The sequence below is a fragment of the Mya arenaria genome, chromosome 5, assembly GCF_026914265.1.
Source record: "Mya arenaria isolate MELC-2E11 chromosome 5, ASM2691426v1".
Taxonomy (NCBI): domain Eukaryota; kingdom Metazoa; phylum Mollusca; class Bivalvia; order Myida; family Myidae; genus Mya; species Mya arenaria.
In genome coordinates, this window is record NC_069126.1 from 67,892,800 (window position 1) to 67,911,336 (window position 18,537).

General features: G+C 33.0%; 1 protein-coding gene across 1 annotated transcript in view; it reads left to right on the forward strand.

Annotated features, from left to right (window-relative positions):
• The window catches only part of LOC128236009 (uncharacterized), a 30,341-nt gene extending 14,383 nt beyond the window's left edge, over nucleotides 1-15,958 (forward strand). The window contains exons 2-3 of the mRNA XM_052950793.1: nucleotides 13,438-13,529; nucleotides 15,344-15,958. Coding sequence (XP_052806753.1) covers nucleotides 13,438-13,529; nucleotides 15,344-15,768 — 517 coding nt within the window. The 3' untranslated portion in view covers nucleotides 15,769-15,958. The remainder of the gene's footprint in view (nucleotides 1-13,437; nucleotides 13,530-15,343) is intronic.
• The last annotated feature ends 2,579 nt before the right edge of the window (nucleotides 15,959-18,537 follow it).

Consider the following 18,537-nt stretch of genomic DNA (forward strand, 5'->3'; position numbering starts at 1 on the left):
ATGATTACCAAAGAAAAGAAGGCAGGTGTTTTATTCCTTTTCTACAGTAATTGGAATTAAAGTATTACATGAATCAGAATAGAATCATTAATGGACCATAATTTCATATGTCTGTGTACACTAATAGTGTACAACATGGCGACAAGTACAGACATTTAACATTTAATTTAACCGATTGCGAAAAAATAACCGAATGAACAATTCCTATAGTTCATGCACAAAAATAATCATATGCGTCGAAAAAATAAATACAATGCCTTAAACAAGAGAAAAGTGGTACCATGCTTCATACAAAGTGCGCTATGCTTGGTTGAAAATCGCGTGTGAATCGGCTAAGAGTATCTCGTAATTATGAATACTCGTTGAAGAAATGGAAATATATACATGTACACTCATACTGGTGTTTTAGGTAGAAAACGTATGCAGGCGTAAGCTCGAATTGAACTAGGTCCGCATTGTCACTACATTATTTTTAAAGGCTCTTTAAACCACTTGCCTATGGAGACAACTGACAATACAGTGTCATTAACACGTGGCGTTCGATTGAAGTGAAACATAAATGACGTGGCATTTAAATGCATATAGCAAACGTCTGTATCCCACAAAACATCCATGTATCTTCAGATTGCATTGTTTCTACTTGAACCGACCAATTAAATAGAAGCTTTAAATGACGCCCTCAAGAACCGCATGTAAATACATGAAATGTTGCCTACCCGAAGCCACAACTTTATTGCAATTCTCTTACGAAAAGTGGAAAATGACATTGCGATTGAGTGTTTTTGAACTGAGTTATGAACACGCTTTCTACATTAACTTTCAAACAGAAGTAATTCAAGACTTAAATACTCTTGAGCATGTTTCCAATGACATTCAGTTACCTAGTAGCAGTGCAAAAATGCAAGACAGAAGATTTCTGAACGTAGGCGGTTTTCAGTATTCATAAATGCCTTCATAATTCTGTCTTAAGTAATGTTCATATATTTGCCCACACATAACGATTTTCCACATTTTTCTCTACTATAACTACCCATATTGGATTAAAGTATGAGTGTTACACACCCATTATGAAAGGGAAAAAAACTGCGAAAAAGCGCTGCGGAAAGGTCTAAGAAATATTCCAAAAAATATATCAGGATTAGGTTTTTTAAAATGTCTAAATGTATTGTTTTATTTCACACAGTCAAAAACAAAATATTGTAATGTTTTGGAGTTCTGCAAAGTGCCCCATGCCTTGAACTAGCACGCATTTCCAACAGGAGTCGACATATCTTCTTGATGCGTGGAAACTGCAGTCCATTTGTCAATAAACGAAGGTGATATAGAACGGACACAACTAATTAATCATCACTAGGGTTTAATTTTCGCTAATTGGTGAGCTCGTCAGTTCAAAGCTTTGCGAACAGTTTCATGAAAATATTAAAAACGTTTGAAATATCATCAATGATAAATATTTTCCCAACAACCGTGATGCCGAGGCCACCGCAGCCAGCAAACACCAATGCTGACACATAAAATTGACACATTTGTTTCTTCAACCATATCTATATTTTATTGCTCAGTTATACAATTTGTCTTGTACAAATGTCATGGTTAAACAGTTGTTATGAAATAGCACAAACTATTCCTATTGACAATGTTCACCGAATTGCTATTAACTGTTCAACTAATTTACACCAAATCAGAATGAATGCAAGAATAATTTTTATTTCTTTGACTACATTTTTTTTTCAAACCACCGAAACCACTTTACTCCGCGTGTGATTAAAAGAACTTTCAATGCAGCTAATGAACTGTGTTACGATCCTATAAATTCTAAAAAGTGCATTTGCATTTCAAGTGAATACTTAACAAATTTGTTTGGAGAAATGTCAAAGAAAAGCACATTAGCTTCATTTGAATTTTTAGTGCTTTCGTTTGCAGAAATTGGTTCCATAATAGAGAGGTTGCGGCACGCTTCTTGTACGTGTACTTGTGATATTCACGATGAGTGCTCCGCCACCCATATATATGCACTATGTACAAGTTACATGCATGTAGACGGAATGAAGGACTTACAGTTTGTCATTTTTTCAACAATAAAATCACTGTTTTGCGTTTTCAATCAAAAAACTATTTTCATTAAATGCCCAGACGCCTTGGGTTCCCTTTCAGTAAGGTATTGAAGTCGTAATTTTTACGTTGTTTAGAGTGTCCTCTCTTCGATAAATGTCTTGAAACGCAGCTTATGTCAAAATTGTGCTATGCCTGGAAATGCACGATTTTAAGCCTTACGATTTTTATTGACATGCAGCAAATTTATTATTTTCTTGTATAAGATCTACATGATCAAAATTTACATGATCAAAATCATTTGCGAACGTGTTAGAATGGGTGGAACTGTAAATATTTGATGGTTATATGTTTAATACAATGGAAGATATCACGGTGCTTTAAACCCTTATTGTGATATATTCCATATCACTTAAAATATGAACGATCACTTATACATAAAGATAAAATGAATTAATACAGTAATCCGTGATCTACCACATACAAGTGTGTTTAGACCCTAGCAATGGGAACGAATATGACATCGAAAGCGTGCTCTGTTAGAGTCGGTCTAATAAACATTACCCGTTATTTTAATGATCATCGGCAAGGGCATTCGAACACATTTCTTTACTTGTACTCAAAACTTCACATACAAAACAAGTACGCGTAGCGTTTCAAACCTCTGTAATATTTAAATCGGATATCTTAATTTGTTGTATGGTATTATACAAGTGCTGTTTACAATGATAATATTTTCAAAGAAGCTTTTGTTGTATCCTTGTTTTATATATCATTTTTTAGTTACTAGTAATATTTAATTTTCTTGCGAAAACTAATTTAAGGGAACACAGTTATTAAAAGTGAGAACCATATAAGTTTAATTTTCATTTTAAATCAGGGCTTTGTCTGCATGGCCAATTTTAAGCTTTGCTCAATGCCAAAATTGTATTAGACAAGAGATAGTGTCGAATATAATCAGTAAAAGGATCATTTTATCAGACACAGATTATTATGTTGAAATATACTATATTAGTCAGTATTAAAAGAGGGCACTTGTTTGTTTAGTGTTATTTCGTTTTATATTTCTGCGAGTGGCGTACAAAAATGATACATTCGAACCTCGTTATGTCGACTTTTTCGGGACCTAGTGAAAAAAGTCGAGATAACGAAAAGTCGACTCATCCGAATAACAAAAAATATCACCAATCCCAACACGTTTGAGTTGGATTGTCCGATGTTTACATCCACAATTGAACGGTCTTGTTAAATATTTTCGTCGTGAAAACAGCAAACTTATTATTGAAAAATAAAGTGAAACAAAAGAAGAATTATTTGTGTCAAATTTATTTATTTTATGTTTATGGATCACACAAAAAACATATAAAACCACAATTGCATACATTTGTACATTGTAAGATTTTATACCGGGTTCTTCTCTGAATTGGTCGACCAGAGCAGTGGAACTTACATTTGACATTTTGAAGTTATTCTTTCTGTTCCCATTCGGGATTGATCTAATAAATAAAATGGTCATGTTTTATACAATACCAAAGAGCTTGAGCAATAAATGTCTTTTTAATTAAATAGTTTCAAAGTTTAATTAAATACATAAACAAACAACTTTTATCATTCGCACTTACCAATTACATTTTTGTATCCCCCAATTATGACAGTTTGTTATATTGACACGCACGGTATTTTGCGCCATGCCGCAAACCGTCATGAATATTTTCACACCTACGTCTCGATCTACAGTTCGACATAAAGAACTTAGGAAATGTGTGGAATTCGACCACTGGGACTGAAAAACGAGGTCGACATAGCGAAAAAGTCGAGATAATAAAATCGACACAAACAGATTTATTTTATATAAGATAAGAAGTGATCAACTCGGGACCGGACAAAAAGTCGACATAACCGGAAAGTTGACTTATCCGACGTCGACATAGCGAGGTTCGACTGTACTATTATAATAGATGCAATAGGGAAGCTTGTTGAGCTCGGAGCAGACCAGGGCAAACTTAACTCGTTAAATATATTCAGACGCATGTGTTTGATTGGCCACAAACGTCGCTTCCGTTCATGCTTATTCGGAATATTTCGGTCTATTTTAAGTGGTCGGGACAAATGTTTCAATACTATGAAAATGATACTTAACATCGAGGTATCGTAATTGATATTGAAAAAAATCTATCAGCATGCCTTATGAAACGTTAATGAGTTTGATATTAAAATAATTATATAATGGAAAAAAGTGGGACAAACATAGTAGGTAACACTGAACTAAAGGCCTCACAGGCACTAAGCGAGAGACTCATAACGTAACATAGCAGCAAAGAAAGATAACAGATACATAAACATAAATTTTGTAGTAATCATTGTTGGGGATAACACATTGGAACAGTTGGTGAAGCAAACATTCATAAGGGATTGAAACTAATTTAGCTGTGCTCAAACTCGCACTAGACAATTTGCTGCTTGTCGTGACTATAAATGACACTTCTTACTGACAAGTGTTTCATATTTTGATTTTGCATGCCGAAAGGTGTCATTTTCGTTTCTTAGGTAAGTTAAGCTGGCTACCGTTTCCTCATTGTTTCCAAATTGCTTTGAAAAGTGTGCAAAAGCATCCAAATGGAAGTCTTATAAGTTATGAATTAAGTAATTAAACCCGTTGTGCATTATGTATTGCACTAGCTGGTCAAGCAGGGGGACTCATAAGAATGTCAAAGTGAATTTATCATGTAAATGTCGAGGAAACATGATGCAGATATTACGCCAGAGCGCACCAATTTAGAACAAATTTAGCAAAAGTGCAGCCCTAAACCCCAAGACCTCCTCCCAAAGTGCGCCTCCTATATCGTCATAAATTGACACTTGTTGTTACTCTTATTTCTTCTAACGTGTGTACTAAACCTTTTGTTAATCATTGAAGTTTTAATGTCAGTTTGCACGATAGCAGTATTTTCAAAATTGTAAAACTGTCCGAACGCTCCCATTATGTTAACGGATCTTAATTAAGCAAAAAAGTTGTGTTTGTTTCCCTGATTTTTATATGCGCTTACTCATCAATCATAGTCGAAATTACGTAACGAAACTGTTATATCAAATGAACTTTAATATTGAATCACGAAACGACAAAAAATCTGATCGTTAAAGAAATTAATTCTTATTTTTTCATTAAACTTGACATATTCAACAGAAAGAAGATGCCTTGTGCTAAGATTAACTTACCAATTAGAGATTATTTTGCAGGGCTATTTATTAAAACTTGGTATTATTAAATTTGCTAAATGACAAATGCAAAAAAGGGGAAAGATAACAACCGTTAGAAATATGATTCGTAGCAATTTATATCAAAATCTGATAACAAATATTTCCCCATCAGTCATTAGCTCTTTAAATGATTGTCGGCTTAATGGAATATTTCTACTCGGAATGCGTCAAACCGGAGGTATGTTACAAATTTCCGTTTGGTCGATACATCAAAACGCTAAATTAAGGAAAACTGATGCATCAAATGTCTTCACTCTCATCCGAATCGTCTATATTTTCACGCCCATTCAGAACGCCTTCTTGGTCCTCAGTGATAAATGATTAGGATACTAGAGGCATTGCGAATGGATCATATAAAAACAGTTACATTGTTCCCTGTTTCTACATGGCAAAAATACACACATTTGGCAGCCAATAACGACAATTTGAAAGCAATTAAACCACCAAGGAATTAATATATAAAATAATCGTTTTTGTTTTTATTGAGCTCAATTATTATTTATTGTTTAACATGGAGAATGTAAAAGCTTTTTTTTATTGTTTTTGTTTTTAAATAAGTGATCGGTATATTATTAATTGAATATAAGTTGAAATATGTCTAGATGTTTTTAAGTGCGTCCATTGACCACATCGTGATTCTTACATATCTACTGCAATTTATGGAAGGCATGCTGTTAACACGAACCTGGAAACTTGGGTTTCAATGAGCACTAAAGCTCCTGGCCCCAATTTATAAAAACTTCTTAAACACTTACAACAGGAATAAGTTAAGCTCACTATTTCTGTTTTTCTATAACTTGCGTTATATTTACTTCTTTAAGAGTTTTATGACGTTTTGTAGTTAAGATTATTATGATAATCACAATAAACCATTTTTCATTGATCAAAATGATTTTAAGTATATATTTTGGCTAATTGAAATAAGCTACTTAATCCTGTTAAGCTAAAGAAGTTTCGAGAAATTGGGGCCCGTTCTTTAATTTGTCATGTAGAATGCAAGTATTTTACTGGTTACTCATGACAAACAGTTCTCCTCTCATGCAACTCTAATGCTTTCATTTCCTCTTGATATCAGCGGTATAATAATGATAACCGCTTGAAATACGGGTATAAAACCAGGACACTATGAAGATAACGTCAACACATAACAAATGGAATTGGAGATGGAATGTAAATGAAATAGTGAAAATCACGACAAGATGATGGAATTTCATACTTTCAATTGGACAAAGTCATCTGTATCCGCATTGCATCTCGTTAAACTGAAAGCGCTGTGTTTCGGTTGTCGACATCAACAACGATTGACCGATAATCTGTAAATGTATGGTTAGCGGCTAATGGAAAGCAGCCAAATGAAAAAAAGAATGATAAGAATTATGGGCTAAAATGTATACATGTGATTGCTGACCCAAATGTTAATATCCGAATAAGCCAAAGAAAAAAACCCGTATATGTTCAACACTTTTAAAAGCGTTTTCTAACAAGGAAACTATTATTTAAATCATGCTCAACGACATTAAAATCGTATTTAACAAATGCTTATCTTTTTTCCGGAAAAAGTGTCAAAATCCAACATTTTGTATCCCACTCTGCAAGTATGTGGTAGAAGAGTTGAGTTAATCATTTAAGATTTGACTTTATTATGTTTGTGATATAAGGGCCTGTGGTTGTATTAAATATTCAATTCAAGTTAATCTTATGATCATACATTATTGACTTAATTTACTCAATCGGTCAGTTATAAAGTAATCCGATAAGCTACATCGTTCTTAGATCAATATAAGACTACTATTGAATAACAGCCCTGGTCCTACTGCGGATTTATAATAGTGACATGAAACCACAAGGACAAACTTTGCAGCCAACTACTTACTGCGGTTTTGTTTAATGTGTTTTAGGCTGTATGCCGCAGACTTTAGTAGTTTTAACATGAAATGTTCAAATAATTAATGCGCCGGGGCTACATATAACACGTATGGTGTTATTCGTTTTGTGAGTTTAAAGACATCTTTATTCGAATACGTTCGTAAAATTGCAACGTTAATGTTAATTCGAAAGCAAGCCTTAAATAAATCTTGGTGAGAAACAGAAGGGAGTAGATAATTATTGATAATTACGCAAATATTGGAAATGTTTTTCTAACCTACGACAAACAGTCAATAAGTCCTCAGCAAATTTCTTCTTTCATTTTATTACATTTACACTAGCAACACGATTGCGCGAAGAAAACATTTTTCATGTATCCTAGTCATAAAGGTTTATCATTTTCTGGTATTTACATAACCTATTCTTAGAGTGAAACTCTCATTCAAAATCAATACATACACATCTATAACAAACATAAATTTTACTAATAAATCTTTAACTACTTACTAAATAATGCATAATTAACATTTGTGTATCCGTTTTGGTATATGTTAACACTTTTATTATTTGTGGTAAATCTTGTTTTGAGGAAGAGTACATCTTTTAGTAATGATAGGTACATATTGGTTACAGTTTTAGGCCACTATTTCTTTGTATTCGAGTTTCATTGCCTGTAAACAGTATTGTAAAAAGAGTAAACACAAGCTTGTCCCGCCAAAAGCCTTTCAAAGTTTTCGGCGCTTTCATTAAATTCGTTCGTAATAGGTAACCATCAAGGCATCGGAACCCGGCCTCAGTATACAGGTGTTTGTTTATAGTCATCGATATTTCCCAGATTGTAAGATCACATTCTTGCGTGACATCGTATCAACGATGGGCATAAGTAAACAAAAATGTTTTTATTCTAAAATCTGAATTATAAAAACGTGTTCTTCCTGGTAATCTTCTCTCTTCTTATTTCAAAATAAACACCAATATTAATACCCATCTTTCAATTGAAGCTTAACATCAGGGTAAACCAATAAAACAGACAAATCAATGCTGATTTACGGATGCTTTTTCAGAAAACAATTGACGTTTTCATGACGGTAGAAAAAAAAATAAACACCAATATTAGTATCCATCTTTCAATGGAGGCTTAACATCAGGGTAAATCAACAGTACGGACACGTAGATGCTGTTTATAGATGTTTTTTTCCCGAAAACAATTGACGTTTGCATGACTGTTAAAAAGGACGGCTGTTCCATAAGAAATATACAATTCTTTATTGATGCAAATAAAACGCTCGGTCGTTCCTCCTATAGCCCAAAGTGCCAATAATTGATGAGGAAAAATGAACGATTGTTGTCGAAAATGCGGTAACCCCATTATCCAGCTTTGTATGCGAGTATGTTATAAAGGATTGCATGCCATTCTTTTAATAGTCGACTTTTTGCCTATCATTGGACCACGTATTGTTTTAAATAATGTTTAAAGCATCGTATATCAGCCCAGTTATAAATGATGGCCTGTTAGCGTCCATTTCAATATTTACCTGATATACAAGCTTATCTAATAGTCTGGAGGTGGAATGAAGTGGAATGAATATCACTCGTGGTATCTAATTTAAGATAAGCGAATGAACGTTTTGTATGGGGATCCCTCTATATCAGTCAAATTAACTGTTCATATACGTGTTTTGAATTGGCTATGAAATTTGACTTTTATTTTGTTTTGTTTTAAAGACATAATTACTCACCACATTACATATACAAGTGTATTTGAGAAGTGTTATTTTAACTTTGAACAATTAATTCATTACTACATCGTATCTATATAAAATAGTATGTAATAAATGTTCATACTTACCTTACAGGTTGTAATATCATATTGAAGTAAGTTGGCAAATCTAAGTATAGAATACAATTGATACACATATTTTTAAAGTGACATCATATTATTGTGTTTATCTAGACAAGTTGTACTAGTATATGAAATTAACCGTAATATCCTTTTTGAAAAAAAAAAAAAATTCATTTTGACGAGATATTTATCTACATATAAGTATTTAACATTACGAATCAAATCATCGTGATTTGAATCAAAAGCTCATTTTTTTAATGTTTTGATAATTAAAGCATGACAGTAGGGATACTCATTATTTGTCTTATTGGCTCTATGATTGATAAAAATGAACGGATAGTGTTTATAAAATATCGACATATGCAATGTATAAAGGCAATGAAGAATAGCTACTTCTTTCTTTTTTGAAATGTTTATTTCACTATTTAATTATTCAAGGTGCATTGAGTTAAATTTTAAAATCATATTGAAATTTTAAGATAATTTACAATCACTACTGATATGTATTTAAACAGCGATTTTATGCGAACAGATACAGAAACAAGCTCAGTAGCAAAAAGTTTAAACATACACCCGGTTTAATGGCACTGGACAAACGCCAAAGACATAGAACATAAAATCACAAACAAGGAAGAACAGCACAAAACTCCACAAGCTGTGGTCTTGTGATTTGCATGGTGGCAGTATTTACGGTTAGGAAAATAACAGTGCGTGGAGTTTATTGAATACAACTCTTTGACGTTACACATGCTTCGCAAAGAAAATACTAAATCAAAGTACAACATGATTATATTTAGACCTTGGAAAATACAATATGTTTCTGTTTGCTCGACAGCAGGGTATGTGCAAATAATGGAACATTTACAAACCAGGGTGCTTTTATTTACTACGTGCTGCATTGATTGCTTACACTTCAGAGTTCAAATACATTCTCTAGAACATGTCTCCAATTGTATTACAGTGATCAGAAAGAGTTTCGAAGAATATTAGTTAAGAATAAGTTCGTTAGCGAAGTAGTCAATCTTAAGCCAAATAGCCTTGCTCTATAACTAAAAGCCGTTTAATCCCAAATTTTCCTCAATAACTGCAATTCTTCTCAGCTTCCATTTTCTGAACATGGTAACATTCGGGTTAACGATATTTATTTTAATTAGAATAAGAAGACAGCTCTTAAATTCTTCTTATTAATAACACATTTTGATACGTTGTACACTTTATAAAGTGCATGTTACTTTAAAAAAAGATCTTCGGTTCAATAATTGAACATGAATTTTGACTTACGTAAAATTATTAAAATATGAACAATAAGGAGCAAATGAAAAACGACATATTTAAACCTTACATAAACGTGGACATTCTCTTGATAGGAGAAATGGCTTAACAAATGTAACTCACTATAGCGTATGGCCTTATCACGAGAAAAAATGATTTAACAAACAAGGCCCTCATTGCACATACGGTTTCACATTTAATTCGCGTATCTATTACTTTTTTATTGAGCTCAAAATAAAGTTTCTTATTTACATTGATCATGTAAAAGCATCTGTAATTATTTTCGTTCGTAACATTTGGTTCCTAGATAATTATTGGAAAATAAGTTGTCTGCGACCATTGGCCACAGCGTGATTCCAATAGATCCACTGCAATTTATGGAAGTCATGTTGATAACTCTAGCATGCAGACATTCTTTTAAATGCGCACTAAAACTCTTTTCTCTATTTTGTCATGTAGAGTGCAGGTTATTTACTAGTTATTCATTACAAACAGTGCCACTCTAATGCCGCTGTAATGTTTTCATTTCCTCTTGATATCAGCGTTATATTAATGATCACCACTTGAAATGGGGGTTTTACACCAGAAAACTATCAAGATAACACCATACAAATGGAATTGTCACTGAGATTAAATGTAAATTCAGTAATGAAAATCAGGACAAGATGATGGAATTTTATTTTTCCAACTGGACAGAGTCATGTGTATCCGCAGTGCATCTCGTTATTCTGATAGCTCAGTGTTTAGTTGTCGACATAAATAACGGTTAATTGATAGTTTTTAAAAATATGGTTTGGTGTTAATGGAAAGCAGCCAATCGTCCAAAATAAATGGAAATAATTGACTAGAATTGTCGTTGTAATGATATTGTAATACGTTGGGAGCGTTTCGTCACTTAATTCAAAAAATGGTCCAAAACATGAGCTCGTCCCTTTGAAGACTGCTTAACGTTTTACTCTCACGTTGATTTTCCTTGATACATCTATAAGGCTCATACACATATTTCTTTAAGGGATATTTCTTGTGCTAGTATATACCATTCTCAAGATTGATTTTTAACACTATAAAACAGAAAAAATATCCAAAACTGAAATCTGGAGAATAGACTTAAGGATATTTTCATTTTCTTGGTCAAGAAATGATTCCACAAACTGACTTGTCTGGCCTATGTCATTGTCATGCAACTGGTAATCATCCCTTTAGGCAAAGGTTTCTTAGTCATAATAGTATATATCTCAGATCTATTAATCTCCCATCATTTTCTATTAACTTCTTACAAGAGTCACCTGTTTTACTGGAAAATGTTATGTTCTTGTCTTAAATGTTGGCCATTTCATTACTTGATAGGCAAGCTTTTGATATATTTACTTATCTATCAATATTTTGCCACATAAAGAGCAAAGTGCCATCTTTATCGGGTAACTATGGATCAACTTATTTAATTGAAATGGCAATGCCCTTTTGAAATATTTTTTTTCATTTTAATTGCTTGTCACATTACATAGTCAAGTGTATATAAGATATACCACTTTAAAATTGAATACATATTCATTTCTACGTCAGTCAAACATATTCTTAAGGTTTATATATATTCAAATAATATACACAATATGGCGCATGCAAGTTTGGTTCGTGGTAACCGAGCCGGACAAGTGGGTTTTTTCCGGGTACTCCGGTTTTCTCACAACACAATACCACACTCCCGCGCAACATCGTGCCAACGAGAGTGACTTAATATATTTAAACTAGATATCCATAATAGTTTAATATAGTTGTACATGTGAGATTACAAATTTAAGTATTGAATACCTTCTTTATAAAGTACCTATACAATATCATATTTTATCTTATAATAATTGTACTTGGCCTATATATCCTATTAACACAAATTTAATTTTCATTTTGACGACATATAATATGTACTGATCATTATTCATTTAATCGTCATTTCAATAGTTAAAGAAGGTCAGGTATTGAATTATGTGGTCTTAATAAAATCTAAAATTGATGAAGCTTATCTAATCGCGTGATTTAAATGACTATCATATACAATTTAAAATGTTAATGAAGTATGATTATGGGATTAATTTGGAATACAAGCCTAAAACGTCAAACATGCTAAGCGAACAAATAAGTTAAACTATATGTTCAAATTATGACTGTTTAAACAGTGATCACTTATTCACCCATCTAGATCAAATGTACGTATTTGTCCGTGACAATATTTATATTGATTTAGATTACCACCACCTTTCTGAAGTACGAGGTATTAACAGCTGGATGTAAGACAACATAAATGAATAATGCTCCTATTCACTTACATTTGTCGTTACTTATGGTTTGGTAGTTGGGTTCTTGACAGATAAACCTTTTCCCATGAGGGACAAAGTACGACTTGATTATATTAAGGCCTGGGAAGATACAATATGTTTCTATTTGCTCGACAGGAGGGCATGTGTGAGTAATGGGCATTTTACAAACAAACGTGATTTTAATAAAAACCAGCAGCTGCATTGAATTGATAACACTTCATAGTTCTTTTTTTTTCTATAACGTGACTCTATTTCTGTTTCAGTGATTAAAAAGATATCCGAAGTATGTTAGTTTCGAACTTGTTTGTTAGCTAAATAGTCAGTGTTTAAGCCAAATAGCTTTGTTCTTTAGCCAGAAGCTATGCAATCCATAATTGTCCTCAATGAAGTTTTAATTTTCCAAACAAAGTAAGGGTCAAGTTGACGTTAATCATAACAAAAACACAAACGTTTACTTATGCTTGTCCATATGTTATGATGTAAATGTGTGTTTTAATGAAAACAGGATTTTGCTTATATGATTTTATTTAATTCATTTACCATTATTTTAGAGTTTTGTATTATCGTTGTTACATTACAATGAACAGATGCAAAATGTCACTGAACTAGTTCCTTCTTTAGATATTTTCTTAAAAACGTTATTTTTCAAAATTGATTTACGAAAAAGGCACTTTAGCTCCTGTTGTTACAAATCGCGATTTCATTTTAGAGTTTTCAAAAAAGGGTCATCATTGCATCGAAGGTTCCACATTTAATTCACAATATAATGATTATATTTACATGTTATGTCTAAGATACTTTTTGAATAGTAATCATCGTTCTTCACATTTTCAGGATGATTTCAGACTACTCTATCTACGCCTTTTCAATACTCACGTTTATCATTCTCAAGGCCTCCTACTCAAGCTCACAGCCCACACAAGCTGGTAAGTCACTGTCTGTCGAGTCTTGTGTACAAGTAAAAGTAGTATGTTGTCCATTTAGCGCAGTGGTTAGCTCAGTCGCTTTTTACCTTGGCGACCCAGGATCAAATCTCTCTTGACACACGTGTGTTTGATAAGTGGTCGCCAAGTCAGACAAGTGGGCTTCCTTCGGGTACTCCGGTTACCCCTGCAACACAAGACCACACTCCCGCATAACATCGTGAGGGATAAATATTATATAGTTATAACGTTCACAATCGGTTTTAAATCAATATGTTTAAACTATAGCTAGAAGTATTTCTGCTAGCCTATGTAGTCAAAATTGTATGTATCTCATTTATTTTTAAGCACTGCCTTTCACAGTCTAATTGATGTGTTTATGTGCATGATTTTCTTTCTCCTTGAGTTATTTCCTGTTAATGACGTCATATTCCGTACATAACTTAATAAAGAACAAGATGGCCGGTTTTTAAACATTGATTCATGTTTAAGCTTAAATTCTTTCAGTACCTTTTATATTGGTGTTTTGTTATATATCAGCAATATTTGATATTCTTTAACCCACCATCAATTGACGGCATCGGTGCCACTAGTTATAATTGAGTTTTACAAATGGGAATACCCGTGTCGCTCTATTTAAATCAGATTAATAATACCTGACGTGAACCTCGTAGAACCTCCTTACCGGATTCCGCGCATGCTCTCGGGTCGGATGGATTGTTTGCAGACTTCAAAAAAAACATGACGAATTATTTCAAGCATACCTTAAGTTTTAGTCTGTATAAAAATGAATGTAGAAAACGCTTGTTTGCACATTGACCTAATAACGTGTGCGACCCTGTTTACTGCAATCATAATGCTTACTAATTTTAGTTCAAAGTTGACGTCAAATAGTTTCTATCAAACAGCGTTTTCGTTGTCTTGCAATGTAAATATTGATATTAAAATATTTGTTTGAAATATGTGTCCAGCGCTCATTTGAAATTACAAAATTTAATTTCATTAGAGCGTGACTCATCTGGCATGGGGGTGCCAGATGGAAATTTATAGCACGGCCATTTTCACCGGAAATGCCTATCCGGTGTGCAATAATTTGTTGCCCTGTATGCTTCACTCATTGTATGTTAGTTGCGTAGTTTCAATGCAAGCAAACTTTTCTTTCATTTTTGTCAAAAGAATTGGAGTCTTATTTACTTTTTGAACACGCTGGCTAATTTATCTTATTATGAATTTAACAAGAAGGATACATTACCTTATAATGTAAACATTAATAAGCCGGTACATGTGTTAAAATTTAAACATATGGTACAGTTTATTTAATGTAACTCAACCTTCTACTGTGTATGGTTCGAAATATTCAGCGATCTTAGGGCTTCAAAATATAGACGTTTACTTCACTTGTTTGAACTTAAACAAAAATTCATTTTACGAATTTGTATAACATTAATAAAATGATTTGAACGTTTAGATATAGACAATGAAAAGTTTAACATTAACATGTTTACACGTCGTATTAACTACTGGTTGGCTGAATATCGGCGGTAGTAGATTAATCAGAAATCAAACTACACAAATACTTTATTTCTTTATTTTATTTTAAAGGCATGAAATACGTGTCATTTTATTTACCAATACTAACTTACTAGACGCGAAATGACTCAAACTGTATCTTTTAATTTTTTCTGATAATTAATTAATCCGATTAGTAATTCAGGCAGTCAGTCCGATTAATCTATAATGAAAAAAAACACACAGCCGATTGCCCTTCAAAAGTATCTACCATACACTTATTTTAGCCTGTATATTTGTTATTGTAGAGGCCGAGTATCCGATATCGCCAGATCTAGATGACAGAATCAACAAAATAAAATCGCTGTACTCATTCCTCGACGACGAAGAAGAGTCCATCCCCGAAAAAAGGAGGTCCCTTTTCAGATTCGGTAAACGACGTTCCCTCTTTCGCTTTGGGAAGCGAGGAACCATTCTGCGATTTGGAAAACGACCGGCCTATGACGCCTACCTTGAGGATGAATATTTGCCCTACGCTGCTCCTGATGTGTATTATCCAAACCAGCCAAATAACTTAGATATTGCCGACAAACGGAGCTCTTTGTTTCGATTTGGAAAGAAGTCCGTCGACAACGATCTTAAAGACTATGTAAGATCTGAGAAGAAGAAAACTGGGGCACATGTACCTTGGAGATTCGGTCGGGAAGAAGACTACTATTATTCCAAAGATTAAAATCTTTTCAAATACTAGCCACATCGATGTAGGCCTTTTCTCATACCCATGATCTAGAAAGACATTATCAAAATAGTTTTGTTTATTATAATCATATCAAGTAAACCATTGAATTAAATTGACGAAAATAGCTTGGAAGAAACTATGTATACAAAGCAATAACCTGAGAAAAGTTTATAAAAGACATTAAATCGAACGAGTTGTTTTGCTTTTATGTAAATGAGGTTTAATAAAAATGAAAGTTCACTAGCTTTTCAAGCGACTAAAATACATTAACACGAGGCAACAAAAAACATGATTATAGCATAACGAACCGATATTAGGCATTGAGTGCAGCAAAGTGATTTAAAAGCACTCCTTGGGTATAATTGAGTTTTGGTCCCTTAGGATTCGAAATTAATGTCAAATATTACCGTAAAGCTACACATCTAATGTACCCCCTTTTAGAGTACTTAATTAAATCAGTTAAGTTGACAAGAACAACATTAGCCGCGGGAATTGAATAAAAGCAAATTAGGTTTCCATATGACAGTAAAGATCATTTATGGACCAATTAATTCATTAGTTTCAGAGTTAGCCAATTATTCTTGATATCAGAAATGCGTAGTTTTTAGAGAAAATATGACTAAGCAAACAATTCGATTCTTGCTAATTTTGTTTAAATAACAATAATTAAAAACCATTTAATGACACCATATATCATTATAAATAGGAATACCTTACCTAAAGATCTTATACAATGGCTGTAAAAATTTACAGTTGGATTTAAGCGAATGTTATCTAGAATATTAAACTGATTAAAACAGTAATAGATTCCTCTCACAGTGATTGTAGCTTTTGATCTCCCACACAATCTGGCATTTAATCAAAACATCATAAACAGCTCTTTATATTGTGCAACATAAACTTGATAACATTTAATTACTCAAGTGCTTCCGTGTGCATCATGTTCTCGTTTACGATTATTCATATTTCAACAGTGCAGTTTACACAAAACAAGAAATTACCGACGTAACAAATGGTAATTGACCTTGTTGCTATGCATGTTTGAAAAGTCGTAGGTAATAAATCACCTTTCATGTAGCAATAACCCTTAATCAAAAGAACTTTTACCTTCTCGACGCGATACAGAAAAAGCCATAAATGGTTATTTAGTATTCACATTCCTTACACAAAAACATAATTATGCAGTGGTCCTAAAATAATATCAGTACTTTTATCAGACAATAGAGACTTGAAAATGAGTAAGTCAAATAAACAAAATTTCATTCACCGTTGAGAACTGATTCAATGTATCGAGGGTTTTTACTTTTATCTTGAATACCGTAAAAATATTCAAATACTTAGACGTAGTCGAAGATGAAAAAAACCAACAGGCATGCAAACAAACTTTCAGTTGGTTTATACAAATTTATAAATCACTGCAATAAAAAAAGAGATTGTACTATTTCAAACAGTGTATAAAATCATTTTAGTTGAATTTAAAATTAAAGCCCTCTTAAATTTTATTTCAGTTCAAATCAAGCGACAGCGAGCACAGGGTTGGGTCACAGTTTCATCGACGTCATGAAATGGCGTAACGTTCGCACACATAGTGTTTGTTTTATTTATTTTCTTAAAAACTACAATCAATATTTTAAAACCGTTTTAAGCATAAAAAAGGAAAAGAATAATTGTTTCAGTCTAAGATGGCAATGTATTTCATAGCGTGAACACCATAAAAGTAAATTGTCTACTGATATCCACAAGTGAAATATCATATTTTGGTGTCCTCTGAATGAAGTTAATTGCAGCCTTACACTGACCCAAACACGTGCCCTTTAAATGTAACACTGTCAATGTTTTTACCTCTGATTAGGTGGATTGTCTTGTAATCAAACAAGATCGTTGTACGGGTCGACTTTTGGGCTTGTTTCTGTATTTGCAATTGCGAACTTTTTATGATAATGCAAAATGACTAAAAAAAATAATAGCATCGAACACCTGGTTTATATTTAAAAATCTGAATACTATATGTAATAAAAAGTCATATTTGAAGAGTTCATACACCACACGCCATTTGGTGATAAGAGGGTTTCATCGATGGTGCAAAATTTAGAAGGCTTCCAACTTTGGCATCTAAATGATACATTCAATATAAAAAGAACAAAATGATTTGTATTTATTACATATTTGCCTTTACTTATGGGGGTTCGGTGTACAACTCTTTTGTTTTTGAATGATTGGTTTGCATATCCCGGAAAGGATGGAAGGACGGGGGTGGGGTGGGGGTCTTTGAGGGCACTTTAGACTTCGAGTGATTCCCAAGGCACAGTTTGTTAAAGACTATAACAGGCTAAGAACACCTCCAACCCTAAGAATTTTGACATTTTTTTGTGCAAAAAAAAGTGTCCAAATCCCCTCATTGTTCATTCCTCTGTAAGGCAAAACATTAATAAATGCGTTGATGCAAACACATTCCATCATGAAAACTGTTATATTAATGACCGGATTGCATAATAAAATTTCGTATTTAAAATCGCAAATGTTTTTTTTTTAATTTATACATGTAAATATGCACTATTGAGATGCAATATTAATTTATTACTTTTGACTGAGTAACTCACATATCGTGCATATAACATGCATTCCGAATGCTCAGAAACGACAAAAAGTCTTATTCGATTTAATTCAAAACAATGAAATTATGCCTTACACAAGAGTAGCACGTACTTGTTAGTGTTGACAACAGTAGAGCGAATGTGGCTGTTTACGAAGCACATGACACTG